Source organism: Zea mays, chromosome 8 (genome assembly GCF_902167145.1).
Source record: "Zea mays cultivar B73 chromosome 8, Zm-B73-REFERENCE-NAM-5.0, whole genome shotgun sequence".
In the NCBI taxonomy this organism is placed as follows: Eukaryota; Viridiplantae; Streptophyta; class Magnoliopsida; order Poales; family Poaceae; genus Zea; species Zea mays.
In genome coordinates this window covers 125061796-125076283 of record NC_050103.1, presented here as the reverse complement: position 1 = coordinate 125076283, position 14488 = coordinate 125061796, and the positions used below count along the sequence as shown (strand labels likewise).

Here is a 14488-nt window from a genome sequence, read left to right as displayed (position 1 = left end):
TCAAACTCATTTTGAGCTCTCCTGAGGAAGCGCTTGAGGGTCCCTTGGGTTTCAGACTTATCCTGCAAAAAGAACACCCAAGTGAAGCGGGAAAAGTCATCAACGATAACTAGACCATACTTACTTCCTCCTATGCTCAGATAGGCGACGGGTCCGAAGAGGTCCATATGTAGCAGCTCCAGGGGTCTTGATGTTGTCATCACATTTTTGGTGTGATGAGAGCCTCCCACCTGTTTCCCTGCTTGACAAGCTGCACAAGGTCTATCTTTTTCGAAATGAACATTGGTTAGACCTATCACGTGTTCTCCCTTTAGAAGTTTGTGGAGGTTCTTCATCCCCACATGTGCTAAGCGGCGATGCCACAGCCAGCCCATGCAAGTCTTAGCCATTAAGCATGCATCTAGACCGGCCTCTTCTTTTGCAAAATCAACTAAGTAAAGCTTGCCGTCTAGAATACCCTTAAAAGCTAGTGAACCATCACATCTTCTAAAGACAGACACATCTACATTTGTAAACAAACAGTTATATCCCATATTGCATAATTGACTAACAGATAGCAAATTGTAACCAAGAGACTCAACTAAAAACACATTAGAGATGGAGTGCTCATTAGAAATTGCAATTTTACCTAACCCTTTTACCTTGCCTTGATTCCCATCACCGAATATAATTGAATCTTGGGAATCCTTATTCTTGACGTAGGAGGTGAACATCTTCTTCTCCCCCGTCATATGGTTTGTGCATCCGCTGTCAATAATCCAGCTTGAACCCCTGGATGCATAAACCTGCAAGGCAAATTTAGGCTTGGGACTTAGGTACCCAACTCTTGTTGGGTCCTACAAGGTTAGTCACAATTGTCTTAGGGACCCAAATGCAAGTTTTATCACCCTTGCATTTTGCCCCTAATTTCCTAGCAATCACCTTTCTATCCTTTCTACAAATTGCAAAGGAAGCATTCAAAGCATGATATATTGTAGAAGGTTCATTAACTTTCCTAGGAACATTAGCAACCTTTCTTCTAGGCATATTATGAACAATATTTCTCCTACCAACATTTCTATCATGCATATAGGAAGAACTAGAAGCAAACATGGCATGAGAATCACAATCATCATTATAACTCCTATAAGCCTTTCTAGTTTGTCTCCTATCATGGTACATAAAAGCATGGTTCTTTTTAGCACTACTTGCCATAGGGGCCTTCCCTTTCTCCTTTGCGGAGATGGGAGCCTTATGGCTTGTTAAGTTCTTGGCTTCCCTCTTGAAGCCAAGTCCATCCTTAATTGAGGGGTGTCTACCAATCGTGTAGGCATCCCTAGCAAATTTTAGTTTATCAAAATCACTTTTGCTAGTCTTAAGTTGAGCATTAAGACTAGCCAATTCATCATTAAGTTTGGAAATTGTAACTAGGTGTTCACTACAAGCATTAATGTCAAAATCTTTACACCTATTACAAGTTTCAACAATTTCCACACAAGATGTTGATTTACTAGCTACTTCTAACTTAGCATTCAAATCAGTATTAACACTTTTTAATTTAGAGATGGATTCATGACAAGTGGATAATTCACTAGAGAGCATCTCATTCCTTTTAATTTCTAGAGCAAGAGAATTTTGTGCACTAACAAAGTTATCATGCTCCTCATATAAAAGATCCTCTTGTTTTTCTAGTAATCTATTCTTGTCATTCAAAGCATCAATCAACTCATTAATCTTATTAATTTTAGATCTATCTAATCCCTTGAATAAGCATGAGTAATCTATCTCATCATCATCACTAGACTCATCCTCACTTGAAGAAGCATAAGTACTAGTATCATGAGTGCTTACTTTCTTTTCCCTTGCCATGAGGCAAGTGTGACGCTCGTTGGGGAAGAGGGATGACTTGTTGAAGGCGGTGGCGGCGAGTCCTTCATTGTCGGAGTCGGAGGAGGAGCAATCCGAATCCCACTCCTTTCCTATATGTGCCTCGCCCTTGGCCTTCTTGTAGTGCTTCTTCTTCTCCCTTTTGTTCCCCTTTTCCTGGTCACTTTCATTATCGGGACAGTTAGCAATGAAATGATCAATCTTACCACATTTGAAGCATGAGCGCTTCTCTTTTGTCTTGGTCTTGCTTGGCTGTCCCTTGCGACCTTTAAGCGCCGTCTTGAAGCGCTTAATTATGAGGGCCATCTCCTCATTGTTTAGCCCTGCCGCCTCAACTTGCGCCACCTTGCTCGGTAGCGCCTCCTTGCTCCTCGTTGCCTTGAGAGCAATGGGTTGAGGCTCATGAATAGGACCGTTCAACGCATCGTCCACATATCTTGCCTCCTTGATCATCATTCGCCCGCTTACGAACTTCCCAAGAACTTCTTCGGGCGACATCTTGGTGTACCTAGGATTTTCACGAATATTGTTCACCAAATGAGGATCAAGAACGGTAAAGGACCTTAGCATTAGGCGGACGACGTCGTGATCCGTCCATCGCGTGCTTCCGTAGCTCTTTATTTTGTTGATAAGAGTCTTGAGCCGGTTGTATGTTTGAGTTGGCTCCTCGCCCCTTATCATCGCGAACCGTCCAAGCTCGCCCTCCACCAACTCCATCTTGGTGAGCAAGGTGACATCATTCCCTCATGAGAGATCTTGAGGGTGTCCCAGATTTTCTTGGCATTGTCCAAGCCGCTCACCTTATGGTACTCGTCCCTGCACAAAGAGGCTAGCAACACAGTAGTAGCTTGTGCATTTTTATGTATCTGTTCATTAATAAACATGGGACTATCCGTACTATCAAAGTGCATTCCACTTTCTATAATCTCCCATATGCTAGGATGGAGAGAGAACAAGTGACTACGCATTTTGTGACTCCAAAATCCGTAGTCCTCTCCATCAAAATGAGGAGGTTTACCAAGTGGAATAGATAATAAATGAGTATTAGTACTTTGAGGAATACGAGAGTAATCAAAAGAAAAGTTCGAATTGACCGGTTTCTTTGTCTCGTATTCGCTGTGGTCGTCGTCCTTTTGGGAGGAAGTAGACTCATCGCTGTCGTAGTAGACGATCTCCTTGATGCGTCTTGTCTTCTTCTTCTTCCCATCTTTGCGTCTGTGGCCCGAGCCCGAGTCGTTGGACTTGTCATCCCTTGGCTCGTTGACGAAGGACTCCTTCTCCTTGTCGTTGATCATGATTCCCTTCCCTTTAGGATCCATCTCTTCGGGCGGTTAGTCCCTTTGTGAAGAGAACGGCTCCGATACCAATTGAGAGCACCTAGAGGGGGGGGGTGAATAGGTGATCCTGTGAAACTTAAACTTATAGCCACAAAAACTTATTAAGTGTTAGCACAATAATCACCAAGTGGCTAGAGAGAAGGTCTTGCACAATACGATAATCACAAAGAATTCAACACAGAGAAGACACAGTGATTTATCCCGTGGTTCGGTCAAGTACCAAACTTGCCTACTCCACGTTGTGGCGTCCCAACGGACGAGAGTTGCACTCAACTCATCTCAAGTGATCCAATGATCAACTTGAATACCACAGTGTTATGCTTTTCTTTTCTTATCCCGTTCGCGAGGAATCTCCACAACTTGGAGCCTCTCGCCCTTACACTTTTGATGTTCACAAAGAATCACGGAGTAAGGAAGGGAAGCAACACACACAAATCCACAGCAAAATGCGCACACACACGGCCAAGAATCGAGCTCAAAAGACTATCTCCAAGTTCTCACTAGAACGGAGCTCGAATCACTGAGAATGGCAAACGAATGCGCAAAGACTGAGTGTGGATGATCAAGAATGCTCTAAGGTTGCTTGGTGTCCTCCTCCATGCGCCTAGGGGTCCCTTTTATAGCCCCAAGGCAGCTAGGAGCCGTTGAGAACAAATCTGGAAGGCCATCCTTGCCTTCTGTCGTCGGGCGCACCGGACAGTCCGGTGCCCGATTTCCTTCCTTAAATGGCGAAGCCGACCGTTGCAGATGCGGGAGCCGTTGGCGCACCGGACATGTCCGGTGCACACCGGACAGTCCGGTGCCCCCTTCCGACCGTTGGCTCGGCCCCGTGTCCTGCGCAGATCGCGCGGCCGACCGTTGGCTCACCGGACAGTCTGGTGCACACCGGACAGTCCGGTGAATTTTAGTCGTACGCCGTTGGCGAATTCCCGAGAGCGGCCACTTCGCTCGAGGCAACCTGGCGCACCGGACACTGTCCGGTGCACCACCGGACAGTCTGGTGTGCCAGACAGAGCTGAGTCTTGGCTGTACACAGCCAAGCCTTTTTCACCTGTTTTCTTTTCTTCTTCTTTCTGTTTCTAACACTTAGACAAGTATATTAGTACACAAAACCAATGTACTAAGGCTTAGAAACATACCTTTACTCTTGATTTGCACTTTGTCCATCCATAGGCATAGATTCTCATTTAAGCACTTGTGTTGGCACTCAATCACCAAAATACTTAGAAATGGCCCAAGGGCACATTTCCCTTTCAACTATTAGTGAAGAATGAAGAGATCAAGAACAGATGGAAGGAGTACTTCAACAAATTGTTCAATGGAGAGAATGAGAGTTCTACAATATAATTGGACGAACCATTCGATGACAACAACAGGGGTTTTGTACGAAGGATACAGGAATATGAAGTTAAGGAGGCGCTAAAAAGGATGAAGGTAGGAAAGGCGATGGGCCCTGATGGTATCCCTATCGAGGTATGGAGACGCCTTGGAGACATAGCGATAGTATGGCTGACTAAGCTTTTCAACACCATCTTTCGGACAAACAGAATGCCCGACGAGTGGCGGCGGGGTACGTTAGTACCAATCTTCAAGAACAAAGGACATGTTAAAAGTTGTACTAATTATCGTGGAATTAAGCTCATGAGCCATACAATGAAGCTATGGGAGAGAGTCATTGAACACTGCCTGCGGGAGATGACGAGCGTGACCCAAAATCTATTTGGTTTCATGCCTGGGAGATCAACTATGGAGGCCATTTTCTTACTAAGACAACTTATGGAGAGATTCAGAGAACAAAAGAAATACCTCCATATGGTCTTCATAGACTTGGAGAAGGCTTATGACAAAGTACCTAGGAGTGTAATGTGGTGGGCCTTGGAAAAACACAAAGTATCAACAAAGTACATTAATCTTATTAAAGATATGTACACTAATGTTGTGACAAGTGTCCGAACAAGTGATGGAGACACCGATGACTTTCCAATTAACATAGGACTACATCAAGGGTCGGCTTTGAGCCCTTATCTTTTCGCTTTGGTGATAGATGAGGTCACAAGGGACATACAAGGAGATATACCGTGGTGTATGTTTTTTGCCGATGATGTGGTACTTATTGAGGAGAGTAGGAATGGTGTTTCGCAAAAGTTAGAATTGTGGAGGCAAACGCTGGAAGCAAAAGGTTTTAGACTTAGTAGGCCTAAAACAGAGTATATGAAGTGTGATTTCAGTGCCATGGGGTATGAGGATGGTGATGTTAGTCTTGATGGAGTGGTACCCAAGAAAGGCACTTTTCGTTACTTAGGATCAATGCTTCAGAAGGAGGGAGACATCGATGAGGATTTTAGTCATAGAATTAAAGTTGGATGGTTGAAGTGGCGGCAAGCTGCGGGTGTCTTATGCGACCCCAGGGTGCCACACAAACTAAAAGACAAATTCTACAGGGCAGCAATCCGACCGGCTATGTTGTATGGAGCAGAATATTGGCCCACTAAAAGACGACATGTCCAACAACTAAGGTACTGTTTGGTTCAAATATTTGTAACGTAATAGATAAGTGATAACGTTAAATCATGTTTGTTTTAGTCCAACCGTAATCACATACCATACTAAAAATTAATACCGGACTATTCAAACTTGTTACCGCCAGTAATCGATTTTAAACCATTACCATTACCCTTTACGTTACATTTCGTGAACCAAACAGCACCTAAGTGTGGTAGAGATGTGTATGTTGCGCTGGATATGTGGCCACATAAGGAGAGATCGAGTCTGGAATGATGATATACAAGAGAGAGTAGGAGTGGCGCCAATTGAGGAGAAGCTTATGCAACATCGTTTGAGATGGTTTGGACATATCCAACGAAGACCTGAAGAGGCACCATTGCATATCAGAATAATTAGGCGTCCCGAGAATGTGAAGAGAGGTAGAGGTCGACCAACCTTGACGTGAACAGAGGTTGTGAAGATGGACCTGAAGGAGTGGAATATTGATAAAAAGCTCGCCGTGGATATGAAGGGGTGGAAGTGTGCAATTCACGTGTCATAACCCTGATTTGTAGTTTCGCTTTTCCTCCTTAATTGTTTGACCTTTTCTTGTGCCCCTTTAGATCTTGTTGGTTCTTGTGGGTTTTATCTCTTTTTATGTGTTTTCCCGTTTCATCGTTTTTCGGTTGTCTTTGTCTCCCTTTTATTTTCTTTGAGGGTTGAGCTCTAAGGTTTTTATATGGGGTTTTATCTTTAGCTTACCCAACGTGCTTGAGACAAAAAAAAAAACTTTGTTGTTGTTATTGTCGACTGCTGCTGAGGTCCGAGGCTCGACAGACGGAAGCGGCACTGCGACAGGTGATTGGGACGCTGGTCACCAGGTGCGGTGCCGCAATGGGCACTGGGCGGCGGCGCATCGCGCGTGCCCAGTCTTCGCTATCAGGCATCGAGGATCAGGACACGATCAGGCGATGGGAAACTGATCGACGGGAGCTAGCAAAATGAGAAGTACAAACGACTAGAGTGCGTGATCTGGACGGCTGGACCTACATTTTTTCTGTTTTGGTGGTGCTGCTCACGCAGGAGGTCGGACTGTCGGACTGGTGGACAGGGGCGGACCCATGTTGTCTTAGCGAGGGCACAGGCTCAGGCTCAAAATTTGTTAACTATAGTTAGTAGACAAATTTTCACCATTAGTGTCTCATCTTAAGAAAATTAGAGGCACTCACTCATGTATATGTTCAGCTAAACTTCATATGTGGCTAGAAGTATGCCCCAGCTTAGTTTTTTGGCTGTGTCCGCCCCTGCTGGTGGACTGCACATGCGTTTTTTTATTGGATATGGTGGGCTGGTGGTTCGGTTCGATGGGCCGGACCATAGATATGTCGTAGGACCATCCTGCAGCTACACCACTGTCTTCGAAAGCTCTCTGGTAAGAATGTAACAAGTGTGATGTTTACAAGTAGCTGACTCCTATAGTGATTATATTGTTCATCTATATATGAGTCGAGTCCTTTACACATTTCTATAAAATTACACTCTTCTCTAGCTATTACATAGTCACTCTTTGTATCCAAGAGAGTACAATAATATCATTTTGCTCCACAGACTTGTCACACACGCCTTCTCTTCTATTCGTAGAAGCTTCTTATTTCTTCTCTCCTCTAAAGTCCTCTCATCGACATTGAAGCTTTGTCTTCCAATCTATTCGCTTTAGATTAAAACCAGGTGTTCAGACTGCTGCAACTGCAATCCATAAAGATAAAACATTCTACAAGCAGTACAAGTCAGTACGGATTAAAACAAAACGAACACGTTGCATATCTTTGACTTTGTGTACCATCGGCTTGTTCACATGTTCATAAGCTTTTTAAAGAGGCGATGATCTTCCTTTAGCATTGATGGTATCCTTGACCTGAAAAGGCCATCTAAACATTAGTTTCATCAATTTAGACCTTCGAATAGAGACATTTTCTCCAACAATAGCCCTTTACATTATTATTTCATTTTTCATAATATGCTTAAACCGTGAAATCTACTTTGAAGGACCCTAAGCCAAATATCCAAAAAAAAAACTGACTCTAAGTTCGTTATTGAAAACAAAAACCAAGAAAACACAAATAATAATATGTGAAAATGTTTATGCTATGTTGGGTTATGATATCAGCGATGCTTCTTTGTGCAAGACTATCGATTTACGAGTCGCTCTGGTTATATAAAGAGGTGTGGAACATTGTCCCCGCATGTTATTTCTCACTTGTGTCCACATGTTGTCAATCTAAGCTTCACATTTGAAGTCTCTAACATTGTCTCCAACAGCTCTTCTATCTTATCCTCTATTTTAAACTTCACTCTGCAAACTTTGTAAATAATGTCATATACAGTATAAATTCCCTATTTTATGTGATATGTTGTGGATAGCCTAACAATGTTTAACTCACCTTCATCCCCTAACCGAGAGATGCTCACTTCCGAATTTAAAAGGGTATATATGTAACTTTGTTGTAACACTGGTTTTACTTTTATCTTAGAAAAGTTTTTTTTACGGAAAATGTATTTAGTAGAAAAACACAATTATATTACAGAGCACCTGGTTGAAGAGGAAAAACAAAAAAACACCTGTATAAGAGGAAAGACAAAGAAAAATGTCAAAGTGATGTAGTGGTAGCGATGCAGTTGAGAATGGGGAATATGTTCTCAACATGATCTGCCACCGCTGTTTGAAAATGTTTTGGATATTTATAGATTCCTCGAAAACTGAAGCGGCGGCAACCGAGCATAAGCAGCGAACACTCATGATCCAGCATTATCTAGCTCTAGTAGACACCAGCACTAAGAAGTTCGTTCAGATCTGGCAGCCACGGTTAAGTGGTTAACCTTGGGGCTAGTTTGGATACATCAATTCTGTAGGGTGATTGAAGTTGATTGAGGAGTAAATAAACTATTTTTCTCCTCAACTCCCTTCAATCTCATGGGAAATCATGGATCCAAATTAGTCCTTACTGAAATTTCAGATCCTCCACTTTCTCTGTGTTACGTGGCTAAAACTTAGCGTTATATATAGTAATATTTTATACCCATGAAGCACATTTATCAGGCAATTGTTTCAAAACTTTTTTCCTTTCCCTAAAAAACGTGTATCCAGCTTATATTGTTACAGAAAAGAACGCCTCTGAAAGCATACACATGAAACTGGATCACAATTGTGTTTGTGTGGCCTGAGTTACCAACAGAGAACTATCGATTCTACCAAGTCGTCTCTCATCTTCAAGCAGTATCAGTGTCCCCTGTGGATTTCTTGTACTCAGGCTTGAGCTCATGCGTTCCCTGGTTTGGACCTCGTTTATTATACACACACAGATCGTTCAATATCTCCTTCAGGAATTGCTGCATAGAGAAACATAAATAATAACCACACGAGCAGTCAGAGAACAATAGAGGAAACATAAATAATAATATGCATCACACTTCAGGAAAGGGACAAGGAAATACCTCTGGCTGGTCAGTTTCTTGCACGAGTGCCTTTAGGGCCCAATTGGGCTGCCTTTCAAAAAGCTTGAATATAACGTTTTCCATCTCCGTGCGATCCCTACGAGTTCTTTTGGCATCAGATGGTTTCACTGGTGCTTGCTTCTTCTTTTCCTGGCAAGCAAAAAGTCCAATAAGTCACGAGATGTTATAATTGGTAGTGCAAGTCAAAGAGACTGGCGTCATGACTGAGATCAACAGTGCGATGGAAGACAACAGGAAAATGGAAAATGTTTCTCATTAAAGACAACAGCAAAATGGATAACTTCAAGTGTTGGTGTGGAAGGCTAAACTACCTTTGAACTAGAAGATATGAGACCAACAATGCCAGGCATTGGCCTCATGCTCATTCCATGGTCATTGTCAAGTACCTACAAATAATCAGAAAATGTCATATTAGTAAACCACAGCTCCAAAAATATCATAATATGGTGATATAATACAACCATCAAAGCACTCCACCTGCACTTGTCTAGATTTAACCATGTACTTTTGTGTTCTTTCACGGCATAACTTTCCATAGTTCGCCAAATTATCGCTGTGAGGTTCCATGTCAAATTTATGCTCGACTTTTCCTTCACATGAAAGTTTCCCTGCAACGAATAGGACACTATTACATTGGAACAAAAAAAACTTTCAAAAAAAAGTGCTGGAAAGTGGTAACATCCGTAACTGGTTACAATCAGTAAATTACATGCGAACAGTTAATAGTAACACTCACTGACGCCAGCTGGTTATTCAAAAAAGAATACTCCCTCTGGTTGTTTATATATGCTGCAGCTCAATTTGGAATGATCACAGAAACATGATGTTTGGGCATTTGGCCCATCCATATTTGTTCCCACAAACTTGTATGCAGCTCAGATTTCTCGCGTTTACATGGTTCTCCATATGAGGAAAGGCAAACAAGCATCTCAAACTTTCTCCCATCCCACACAAAAAAACTGACAGATTTCTCAAACGTCCATAGACAATACATGCCTGCAAACCAGCTGGTTCACAAAATCTTAAGTGATTTCATCGCCTTGCACAAAATTGAAGTAGGGTAGGGAACACCGGGTCTTAGACTCAGGCAGAAATTACTCCACGGGGGAAAGAGGGAAATAGGCATCGGCTTATTGTAAGATTTTAATGAGGGCAGAGGAGCATGCAGATCTCAGGACGCCAGAGGTCAACAACCATCAACAGCATGCAGTGCTTAGGAAAGGTGGATTCATCACCACATACAAGGACAAGCGACTGTAGAATCATAGGTTAGAAAGTGTGGAGCCTTGGAGGCAGCCAAAGCCCTAATTTGAAGGATTGTGCCTACGGACCATGGCAGTGGTGATTTGTGAATGAGGGTGATCGGAATCGACAGATCATGTTGTTGGAGTTAGCCACAGAAGCAGGACCCGTTTGGTTGAGCTGTGCTGTGGGGAAAGGTTGTTGTGGCCTGTATAAAGGCTGTTGTGATGTGGTATCTGTAAGAAAACTGAAAGTTGTTTGGGTGAAATAAGTATAAAATATACCTCTTATTTTTATCTCTTTTCAAACAACTATGAAAGAGCTCATTATTCCACCTAAGTCGAAAAGCAGAGAGTCAAAAGCTAAAATAAGGGTCTAAAGTGTTTTAAAAATGTACGGAAAATTCTATGCATGCCACTACAATTTTGTTCAGATCCTTATTTGCCATCGCAAATGTCTTAATCCCTTCTATGTTACTCGGATACAATTTCTTACCCTTCCATGCCATCACCAGTGGCATAGAGGATAAGAGAAACACAGATCATAATCCCTTTTATGCCACTAGCGATGGTATGGAAGAGTAAACAATTGCATCCAAGTGGCATAGAAGAAATTGGGACATTTGTGATGGCAAATAAGGTATTGGGCAAAATTGCATTGACATACAGGGAAATGCCACAAAAATGTAATACGGGAAAACAACAAAATCTGAAAAAGCAGCCTCTTTGGTTTGGCTTTTGGCTTTGGGGGAAGCAAAAGCAGCACCAAAAGCCCAAACAAACAAAGCCACAGTGTGTGAAGGGAAGAAGCCGATGGATCATGGCTGTAGACCATGGCACTGATGCTAGGTAACACATGGATGGAGGTGGGGCCACACTAGACTCATAACCATCTGGGAGATTAGCTTCGTGAATGGATAACAGAGCAAAAAACTAAAAACACTGTCCTTAATTTCTTCTACTAGGCTGTCAGAAAATAACATGTCTTAGCAACCAAAGCAATCATAATATAATAATTAAATCAGTCTGCAAACCAATGGCTCAGATAAGTTTAAAGGAAAACTTAAGATATAGCCTTAGTTTTCAAAATTCTTTCCAAATAACTTTTTGATGAGATAAGTCAACATGCACTGATTATGTGGAAGTTTCTTAGCATTAGCATAAATTTCCCTCTATGTATTAACATAATATAGGAACTGAACCTACTGTAAATCAAATGGTCTAGAATTCTAGAAATAATGGTAAACAAATAACCATCAAAGCACGTATATTTATGTCAGACATGTAACTGCACATATGTCTAACTGCATGAATTTATTTCAGATGACTTAATCACTATAATGTAAAATATAATATAGAAACGGGGCGATTTTATGGAGTGTTCGGTTTGGGGAATCAACACATTCTAGTTCGGGCAATACATCATTAGTCCATTCATCAAATTTAGTGGAATGAACATATTCCTCATACTAATACTAATTATTAGCTTGTAAGGAATGAGGTGGTGACAGATTAATTCATTCTATTCCACAAACCAAACAAAAACTGATGATGGACTATTTTACTCCACAAACCAAACACCCCTTTAACAAGTTTCTATCCCACAAGAATATAGCCAGAAATGTATATGCTACAACATATGATGATTAATATTATAATTGTACCAAACAAAACCATTGTGCTAAATAAAATGGTATCATTAGAACTAAGCATCAATGGATATCTGCCATGCAAGAACAAAGGCAAGTAATGTCTCTGGGCAGTAAAATTGATTCCAATCATAGATAGAGATGCTTCATTTAAGCAGTGTAGAGCTGTGAATCTGGATCCTACCTTGGTTAGATTCGGAGAAAACACACATAGGAACGAAATCTTTGAACATATTCAAAGAGTAGCTCTTAGGTGTATTCCCGGTGTTAGTTTGAGCCAATTCCATCTTGAACTGTCATTGCAATAGCATGATGTAAGAATGGTAGGTGCCAAAACATATACATGAAACAAACAGATAGTGAGCAGCATTAATACCAAGGAATTCGATTATGTCATCTGGTCTTAAAATTAGTCACCTAACAATTTGCAATCACACTTTCAACAAGATCGATGTGTGACATGTAGCGTATCTAGACCACAGCAACTATGCAATCAACTGGAATATGAACACTTGCTTTCGTTGAATACAAATTTAGTTTATCCACGATAACAGTGAATTATTCCTCTTGTTCTTCCTGCGGTCCAGTGAGTCTACCAATCTGTTTCGTGCCAAATATACAGCCAATCCAGTATAGTCAAAACCAGTCCTGCATCTAGAAACAAAATTTAGGGCTCCCACCCCCATCCATATGCATATTTCTCACCAACCCTTGAAGTAACTCAAACAGGACAACAGGTACACAATTTTTTCGAGCATACGCCTTCAGTGTAGTAGCCAATTAAGCAAAGACAGGATTTCAAAAATTCCCCACCAGTTCGCTCCTGGAGATTCTAGAATTTATAGCCGAATCACGGGGAAGGGACCAGCAGGGTGGAGAGGATTGTGGGTACTTGCCTGGAGCGTAGGCTCTTCCGGGCGTTCTTCTTGGCGCAACAGGTCAAGGGAAAGGACGACCTTGGCAACGACGGGGTTGGCGTTGGCAGCATCGGAGGAAGAGGCGGAGGCGGCCTGCCAGGCGCGGGAAACGACCGGGGGGCACTTCATGAGCCACACGGAGCGGTCGGCCCGAGCCGTCTCCAGGTACTCGGCTTCCTCATCCATCGTTCTTGCTGCCGCGGCGCGACTCATATCCGCAAGGCTCTCGTGCTACTCCGGCTCGGACTTGAGAACGGCGTCGCTAGGGCTCCGCGAGCGACGGTCGATCTGACGCTGCGGAGGGACCGAGGGAGCGAAGACGGAGGCACGTGCGAGTGTGCGACGCTGATGCGTGAGTGCGGGACGGTTCCGCGCCGAGGGCAGGCCAAGAAAGGCTTCCAATTACAATTAGGCTGTCAAAACTCCCCTATTTCATCCACCATCTCCTCTCTTATTTTAGACTTTAATCTACTGTTATCTACACAAATATCTTATTTACTATGATCCACTAAAAACCTTTTGATAAAAACGGTCCCACACGGTATCATATATACGAAAACTTCAAACTTCAAATATTGCTCCTAAGTTTAATACTCATCCTAAATGAGCAATCAAGTGAAGAGTTCTCCCTTCTTCTCTCTTCTGCATCCTAACTTGGTTTTCGTTTTCACTAACATAAATTATAAACCAAGTTTGTGTTGTTTAGAGTTAATTTCGCAGAATCATCTATTCATCGCCTCTAGGTGCTCTCAACCATCCTCTTGACTATACTAATGTTTGTCTGTGCAAGCATATCACCGGTGTGTGGATATGCATGTCCATGGCCCCGCACATTTTTAGCTCCACCTGAGCACGACCCGATCTATTGTCTATCGGACCTGTGTCATTCTGACCTAATTATCATGTCGATGCTCTCTTTGGAGCTATCATTCGAAGGTCAAGATCTAAACACCAATTTCTCCCGGTTCTTCTGTCATTGTGAACTCTCTTATATAAAAGTAAAAGTAAGTAGGTAGCACATAGAAGCTAGCAAGTATATACACCTTCGATCAACACAAATTGCTAGAGTCACTTATCAAATATAATTTTTAACGTTGCAACACGCGAATATTATATTATTTAGGGTTTAGGGTTCGGTCAAACAAATTGTCAGAGTCACTTGTCAAATATACTAGTCGGTTGCCCGTGCGTTGCGACAGCTTACAACAATACCCACGTAAACTATCCATCAAAAAAATTTCAAGATTTTTTATTGATTGTCTCCGCTCTCTGTATAATATATTTTTTGATTTGGCTAACTGATGTTATTGTTTACTCCATGCAAATATGTCTTGGTACAACACGGCCAATGAAGTGAGCGATTAGAAGAGAGTTCACAACGATTGACTGAATGAACAGAGATTATAAAATGACATAATTCCATCACACAGAGACCAAATAAAAGAGTTTGTGAGATCAAGTTTCTAAAATAAGTCTCATAA

The 14488-nt window shown here is 42.1% G+C and overlaps 1 protein-coding gene across 3 annotated transcripts; it reads right to left on the bottom strand.

Moving 5' to 3' along the window:
- Nucleotides 1-7086: 7086 nt before the first annotated feature.
- LOC100216909 (Transcription initiation factor IIF beta subunit) lies at nucleotides 7087-13495 on the bottom strand. Of its 3 annotated transcripts, XR_004851743.1 has the most exons (8): nucleotides 12987-13495; nucleotides 12275-12383; nucleotides 9678-9808; nucleotides 9512-9586; nucleotides 9180-9329; nucleotides 8938-9074; nucleotides 7528-7602; nucleotides 7087-7458 (listed from the first exon to the last, which is right to left on the bottom strand). XR_004851743.1 is itself a non-coding variant. In NM_001143295.1 (7 exons), the coding sequence occupies exons 1-6, from the start codon at nucleotides 13218-13220 to the stop codon at nucleotides 8955-8957; spliced, it is 819 nt and encodes a 272-aa protein (NP_001136767.1). In that variant the 5' UTR covers nucleotides 13221-13286; the 3' UTR covers nucleotides 7102-7602; nucleotides 8938-8954. The 3 variants fall into 3 exon arrangements, 2 of the variants coding, with proteins under 2 accessions (NP_001136767.1, XP_008654482.1); NM_001143295.1 differs by having other exon boundaries at nucleotides 7102-7602; nucleotides 12987-13286; XM_008656260.1 differs by lacking the exons at nucleotides 7087-7458; nucleotides 7528-7602 and having other exon boundaries at nucleotides 8726-9074.
- Nucleotides 13496-14488: the final 993 nt, after the last annotated feature.